We start from the raw sequence: 7,831 nt of genomic DNA on the forward strand, positions 1-7,831 counted from the left end.
TTAGTGTGACAAGAATCGTAATGAATATGATTGAAATGAGGCAAAAAGTGCTAAGTGACAGATTTAAACTGTTATAACAAGTGTTCCAAGACTAAACATGCAAAACTACATAAGTATAACCTACGACATTGAACAAAAAAGTTACAATCAATGATTGATGCTTTGATGGCAGCTTATTGGTGGTCATACTTGCATGTCATAATCATAGGAACAATTGACATAGTACAATCTTGCTCAAATATAAAACGAAGGTTGTATTTAATTTATCATCAAAGTTTTTCTATACAGAATCTGCCAAAAAACTCTAATCTTTTAGAAAGTACACTCCTGGGGTCTACTCTCCATCTCTGTCCGAAGCAATTACTGCCAAATAAGCAATACTTGACCAAATGAAAAGACGCATGATGCGAATGAAGCTTCATACTGGATACTTGACTTTTAATTTTGTTGAAAATTACTTATTTGACAGTAATTGTTTCAGATGGAGATCGAGAGTAGACCCCCTGTTTATCATACTATTTAAAAAGACCCTTGTCAGACTATATTTAATTATGCTCTTTTAATTGGTTTCTTTATTCCAGTTTTTCTATATTCACTTCTTTCTTTCAAGTATTCTTCTGTGCACGTATTTCTGAACTCTTCATTTTGATACCAACTAGTCAGACAATCTTTGAGTGCTGAGTTTTGCTTCCTACAAGATAAGACCATCATTAAAGAAGAATCTTTACAACATTGTTCGAATTCATGCACTTCAGGGGCACATTTTTCCTTCTTTGCTTTTTCTCTCATGAGCTTTGGTATCATAACTTCTACTTCCACTTTTCTGAGCGACCTGTCTTCAGGGTCACCTGCAAAATACCACACTGTTAATTATGAACTTCTAAATAAAAAAATAGTAGTCATTTAGTAATAAAAAGCATGGAGGGGTTGTTTTATGATTTACTAACCTAAGCCCTTAGGACCGGCCGAAAAGTTGCCAGGTAAAACTGATTTTTCGGTAGCCATTGTTACTGTGATTATAATTTGCCAAATAGCCGTGTTATCTTAGATTTTTGGATCTGAAAAAAGTCCCAACAAGAAACCAATCATGTTATTTTATTTGACAAGCAAATGACAGTGAGTGACAGCTCTGTTTAAGTTTAGAAAGATATGATGTACCTCTGAATTAGTATATAGTAATCTGTGCTCTGAATTCTGAAAGATATTGGCATACTATACAATGTATTAGGACACGCACTGTAAAGCTTTAAGGGGATGTTCAGTATTGAATATGTGGAAAACACCAGTTCATGTGGGGTCAAAACTCGACTCCCTAGGAATGGCAGCCATTTTGTTTTTTATACTTAATTTTCTAGATGAATGCTCTAAAATTATCATATAACGAGAAGTAAAAGCAGTACGAACGTATAAAATATTGTTTCGAAAAGCTAAGATTAGCGGCAATTGAATAAAATATCTATGAGATATGCAAAAAAGTAGTAAACATTCTAAAAAACATAATTAATTAGTTAAGCTACAAGTTCTTACTCCCTGATAGAAATAGAACGCATACTTCCCGATATGGTGGAAAAAAAATATTTATACCGTTGTACGTGGATAGGCTCCAAAGCAAAGAATCAAATATGAGAGGACCTGAATGTGGAAAATATGAAAGAGAAATCAACGGCCTGCAAAAACTATAATACATGGGGGGGATTTTTGTGCATTTTTAAGAGATACACCCTGGTTAATTTTCGCGGGAAGTAAAAAATGTTCGAAATTCAAATAAACAAGGTGGCCGCCATACAAATTTCAAAGCCTCCTATCACGGAAACTACAAGAGATAGGAGGTGCTCGAAGGAAAGTCATAGAAGGTAACACTGGTCAACTGCCTGGGTTAAAAAAAATCAAGATGGCGATTTAAAAATGGCGGCCGAAGAAAATCTTGCTTCGATCCGGCTGAAAATTGGCATGCGAGGGTCTTTAGGAGTCCTTAATCATAATTTGGGGTCAAAAATTTCTTTTCGCCATTTTTTAATATGGCTGCCATATAAGTGTTTTTTTTTTCGTTAAAAATAGCTGCCGAAAGAGATTTGCTCATTCGACTGAAAATTGGCATGTGAAGGCCACTAGAAATAATTTGTGCTCAAAATTTGTTTTTCGCTATTTTCAAATATGGCCGTCATAGAAGCGTTCGTTGGCGGCAGAAAAAAAATGGCTCAGATCCCTTTGAAAATTGGCATACGGGGGACTCTAGGAGTACTTCATAATAATTTCTCAATTGAATAAATATTTAAAACAATTAATGTCAATTTTTAATAAAAAACTGCCAAAAAAATATATTTTTGTAATTTAATCGTAAAATAATCAAAATAAGATAATGTTTTTGTGTGTCAATTCTAAACTATTTCAGTTGTTCTTAAAACAAAACCAAAATCATCTCTCGTATTAACTGAGTTAAAATCGTAGATTTAGTTTACACTAATTTAAAAAACTAGAATTTAATATGTACTAAATCTATGGTTAAAATAAACTTTTTGTTTCAACCTTCCACAAGAAAAAATTCTAGTGGATTTAAATAGACTTTAAGGCTTTCGTGGTTATTCACTAAATGATTATCACTAATTTCAGGCTTCTTACCACGGTATGACTTCTTTTTATTTTCCCGATATTTCGGAACGCTTGCACGCTCCTTGGTCACGGGTTGAATAATAATGTTCTGTGGGTTGACAGGACGACGGCAGATGACAGCATCTTTCTAATTTGTGGATGACAGCTTTTAGGGCAGACATATCTGTCTATCCCTTAGACTTCTTTTTTTTCCATCCTCTAAGGTCTATCCTCTTGCGCTGTCGACGACTAGTGCCTTCATCGCGATTTGTTGTGGCGTTACCATTGTTGCTTCCTTTTTTCCCACAAACCACACTCACTGTATCCATACGCAAAACGACAGACGAACGTGAACTCGAGGTGTTTTTGTTTTTATTATTGCACGCACTGAGAACCAGATTCCATGCACAGAGTCACGATGTATTGCCTGAGTAGAAAGTAACAACTGACTGTTATTAGTTAAATGAAAAGAGCCGTTAGAACCCCTGGAACTTTTTTTTCAATCAGGATCAAGATGCTTGGGGCTTGTCATTTGTCCCTTTTACATTTGCAAACTAGGCAGAGTGAGCCAGGTATTTGCTGTAATAAAGTTTTAAATAAAGTTTTATTAATGTCTAATATTATTTTTTATCAAAACTCAATACTCAAGAATAATTCAGGATAAGAAATGTTCCAATTTTGCAAACATAGTTTTTTAGTAAAATTTACTCCGTTTGCACATTAATAGCAATAATTTCATATTTACATTAGATACAATGAGAAATGATACCATTTTCAAAATTCTCATTAAACCTACATTATTTTAAAGTACTTGGCCACACAGGTTATCATACTTTTTTTTTATACAGAAGGCGCGTAAACTTCGTAAAAAATAAATTATTTCTCTGAAAAATGAAGTTAAACTTTTTTTTTTAAATGTACATTACTTACTCATACCATTTACTGCTTATCTAAGGACACAGTTAACGTAGAACATTATGACACCAAAAAACCAAATAAATTCATTCATTTGTAGTCATAGTGCACAAAAACCTAAAATAAGATAAAAATAATTAACTTTTAAGAAAAAAAAACATTCCTTAGGTACTACATAGGATACATTTTCTTTTTGCATTTTTTTTGGAACAGTCCTAAGCTGTGTTATAAGCCATTCAGTATGATACATTCATTACCGGACACCCTGTATATATGTATATAGTGTTATATACATATATACAAAAAACACACTTTTTTGGCAGTTTTTGTTAAAAATTGACAGTAATTATTTATTTTTAGAATATTTCCCACTTTTTGCATACCTCACAGATATTTTATTCAATTGCCACTAATTTTAGCTTTTCGAAAAATATTTTTTTTGTACTGCTTTTACTTCTCGTAATACGATAATTCTAGAACATTCACCTAGAAAACAAAATATTAAAAATAAAAATGGCCATTCCTAGGGAGTTAAGTTTTGACCCACATGAGCCGGTGTTTTCCACATAATATTCAATACTGAACATTCCTTTAAAGTTTGTACAGTGCGTGCCATAACATGTCGTATAGTGTTGGGTCATGGAAATATTTTTCAGAAAAATAAGTAATAAAACTTGAAAGATATTTCTAAACGAAGAACATACATACTCAACAGTGCTATTGGGTAACTTTCCAAAAACTTTTAAATAGTGAAAATATTTGATGAAACATTGATAAAATATATTTTCGAATATAATATATTTTAAGTTTTTGTTATGTAAATAATAAAGGATATGCAAGTATAAATGAATATTATTATATATTTAATAAGTAGAGCAAGTTTAAATGTAACAGTATATACATGAGTGACAAGAGTGAAAAATAACAAGTCAGACTGTAGCCATAGTACGTCCATGTAGCAACCTACAGCACAGACAATGAAGAGTGATAGAATATGCATTCTCTTCACACCCTCTGAACTTTTAAGAATTTGGTAATTCTATTTAGAAATTCTTTTAAGTCCAATTTTTCCACTCAAATCTTCCAATCTTGGACCGTACAATGGCTTAGTGAGCATATCTGCCAATTGTGTTGTAGATGGAACTTGTTTCACTAGTAGTTCCCCATTGGTGACACACTCACGTACAAAGAGATGCTTGAGTTTAATGTGTTTAGTACGTTTGTGATACTCATATTTTGGATTATGAGATAGTTTCACAGCCGATTCATTGTCCAAGTAGAGTACTGGTTTTTCTAAGCAGATTATATCCTTTAATAGGGCATTCAGCCACAATATTTCTTGTGCGGTTTCACTGGCAGCCATTATTTCTGCCTCTGCCGACGAGATTGAGACAGTCCCTTGTCTTTGGCTTCTCCAGCTTAAAGCGGCTCCGGAGTACATGCAAACGTATCCCGACGTCGATCGTCCAGTTGTTTGATCGCCAGCCAGGTCTGCATCACTGTAGCAAACTAAATGTGGAGGTGACTTCGCCGTAAACGTAAGGCCATTGTTTAGTGTCCCTTTTAGATACCGGAATATACGTTTAACCAGTACAACATCCTTTCTTTCAGGTGCTCCAAGGTTCCTAGACGCAACACCTATAGCGTATGAGATATCTGGTCTAGTGCCCACTGATAGGTATGCCAGTGCACCAACGGCTTGTCTATAAGGAAATTTTCCATTTGCTTCCTCTTCCTCTCCCGTATAATCTTTCGTTATAGGAGTTGGTGCTGCTTTGCAATTAGTCATGCCGTATTTTTGTAGCACTTTCTTTGTATAGGCTTTTTGAGAAATTGTGATAGTGTGATCGTCGCACACGTTAATTTCCATTCCTAGAAAATAAAGAGGCAGGTTTGGTAGTAATTTTAAATCTGGCTTTCAGTTCATCTATGAACTCGTCTCCTGCTGCAGTTGAATTATGCGCAACCAGCCCGTCATCGACATATAATCCAATCAAGACTTTGGACCGTCCTTTAATTCTAACGTATAGGCAGGGATCTGCTTCACTTTGTTGAAAGCCAACCTCTTGTAAAAACTCGGCTATGCACGAATTCCAGCAGCGCGGCGCCTGTTTCAGTCCGTATAAGCTGGGTTTGAGTTTACAGACTCGTTTGGTTCCGTCGTGAAACCCTTCAGGCTGTTTCACATAGATTTCTTCTTTGACTGATCCATTAAGGAAGGCAGTTGCTACGTCAAATTGTCGCAACTTTAAATTTTCTTTAACCGCAATTGCTATTATTGCTCGAATTGTGCTAAGGCGGGCTACAGGACTAAATGTCTTGTCATAGTCCACGCCTTGTTGTTGGGAGTAGCCTTTAACAACTACCCTTGCTTTAAATTTATCTATTGAACCGTCTGGATTCGTTTTCAATTTATAAGTCCATTTGCAAGGTAAAGCTTTTCTTCCTTTAGGCAAATTCACTAAATCCCATGTCTGATATTCGTGTAGTGAATTTATCTCACGTAACATAGCTTTGAGCCATTTATCTTTATAAGGAGATTCCATAGCTTGTTTATAAGTTTCTGGATCCTTCGGTAGGTTTTCGACTTCAGCGACAGCTTCCAGTACAAAGTCATCATACCGTTGTGGTCGCTGTATTGCTGATCTGTTTCTCAGATTATATTGCCCCAGTTCATGTGGTGGAATTTCATGTTCAGATTCATGTTCGTTCGATTCGGGTTCAGAATCGTGATCAGGAACTTCGTAGAATTCTTGCTGTTCATCTTCCGTGTCATATTCTTGATCAATGACACCTATTTCTTGAGTGGAATCTGGATCAATTCGAATTGAATTTGTATTTTGTCGTTGATCTTGAGTATCTTCAATGTTCAATTCAATTATTGGAGTGGTCGAAACAGAGTGAGTAAGATTGTCAAAATTGTTGGTAGTATTTGAGTAAAAATTTGTCTGGACAATTCTTACATCTTTGGAAATAAATATCTTGCGTTTGGTAGGAACATATACCCTGTATGCTTTGCTTGTGTCAGAGTACCCAACAAATACTCCTGGAATCGCTTTAGGTGCAAATTTAGGACCTTTAGCACGACCTTTTATAAGCACAAATGCTTTAGTTCCAAAAGTCTGGAGATGATTGACGCACGGTTTTCTTAGTACCCATTTTTCAAATGGCGTTCTGTTTTCTATAGCACTGTTTATGCTTCTATTGGATAAATAGTTCGCCGTATTTATGGCTTCCGCCCATAGAAGCATAGGTGATTTGGCGTCTATTAGCATTGCTCTAGCTTTCTCCAGCAGTCGATTTTTGCGTTCAGCAATTCCGTTCTGGTGTGGGGTATAAGGTGCGGATAAGCGTCTTACTATTCCATTTTCCTGAAGATAGGCTTGAAATTTGCCGTTGACATATTCTGTGCCGTTATCTGTTTGCAGGTGCTTGACTTTATTTCCAGTAAATGTTTCCATTTCTCGTTTGTATGTTTTGAAGTGATTTAGTACTTCAGATTTGTTTTTCATAAAGTAGACACGTCCATATCTACTGTAATCGTCTATAAAGGTGACGAAGTAGCGGTTCTTTCCATTAGAAGGTGTGATAGGGCCACACACGTCACTGTGGACAATCTCCAAACGTTCAGTTGTTCTAGGAGTTGTTCTTTGTGGAGGGCTTGGTACGCGAGTCATTTTAGCTTGAATGCATGCGTCACAGTCGGACAGAGACTCTTTTTTGTCAAAGTATAATCCAATCAAAGTATCCTTGTTGAGAGCTAGACGCAGATCTTTGTCGTTCATATGTCCAAGCTTCCTGTGCTATTCCAGTAAGGAGTTTTTCTTCGCACTGTTTGAAATTGTTTCAAATGTAGCTGCGTAATTTTGTTCGATGGTTTGCGACTTGACATAGTAGAGACCACTGTTTTGACATTTTTCCGCAGTCATAACCAAATCTCCTGTCTTGTTGCGTACGAACGCTTTATCTTTTTTAAAAGTTACAGAAGCTCCATGTTCTGTCATTTTTGGCACTGAGAGTAAATTTTTACTAAGTGAGGATACGTACAGAGTGTTTTCGAGATTAATTACTCGATAATTGGTTTTCAGTGTTACTCTGCCTTCACCTTTAATTTCAGTAGAGTGCTGTTCTGAAGCAAAATTAAGTTTTCTTGAAACTGTACTAAAGTTTTTGAAGTACTCATGTTGAAACGTCACATGAGAGGTACAGCCGCTGTCAAGTATCCAGTCGTTCTGGTTGTTTTTGTTTGAAGTGAGGTAGCAATCTTCGGCATAGTAGGAACTTTTATTTTCTGAGCCTTTAGCCGCTTTATTTTTCTTCCAGCAGT

At 35.7% G+C, this 7,831-nt stretch overlaps 1 protein-coding gene across 2 annotated transcripts; it reads right to left on the reverse strand.

Moving 5' to 3' along the window:
- Positions 1-167: 167 nt before the first annotated feature.
- On the reverse strand, positions 168-1,005 carry LOC113231587 (COX assembly mitochondrial protein homolog). 2 transcript variants are annotated; one of them, XM_026465957.1, is made up of 3 exons: positions 948-1,005; positions 518-848; positions 168-339 (listed from the first exon to the last, which is right to left on the reverse strand). In XM_026465957.1, exons 1-2 carry the CDS (start codon positions 1,003-1,005, stop codon positions 550-552), a joined length of 357 nt encoding a protein of 118 aa, XP_026321742.1. In that variant the 3' UTR covers positions 168-339; positions 518-549. The 2 variants fall into 2 exon arrangements, with proteins under 2 accessions (XP_026321742.1, XP_026321741.1); XM_026465956.1 differs by having other exon boundaries at positions 168-365.
- Positions 1,006-7,831: the final 6,826 nt, after the last annotated feature.

This window comes from Hyposmocoma kahamanoa, unplaced genomic scaffold (assembly GCF_003589595.1).
Source record: "Hyposmocoma kahamanoa isolate Upper Pololo Valley unplaced genomic scaffold, ASM358959v1 65, whole genome shotgun sequence".
Classification (NCBI taxonomy): Eukaryota; Metazoa; Arthropoda; class Insecta; order Lepidoptera; family Cosmopterigidae; genus Hyposmocoma; species Hyposmocoma kahamanoa.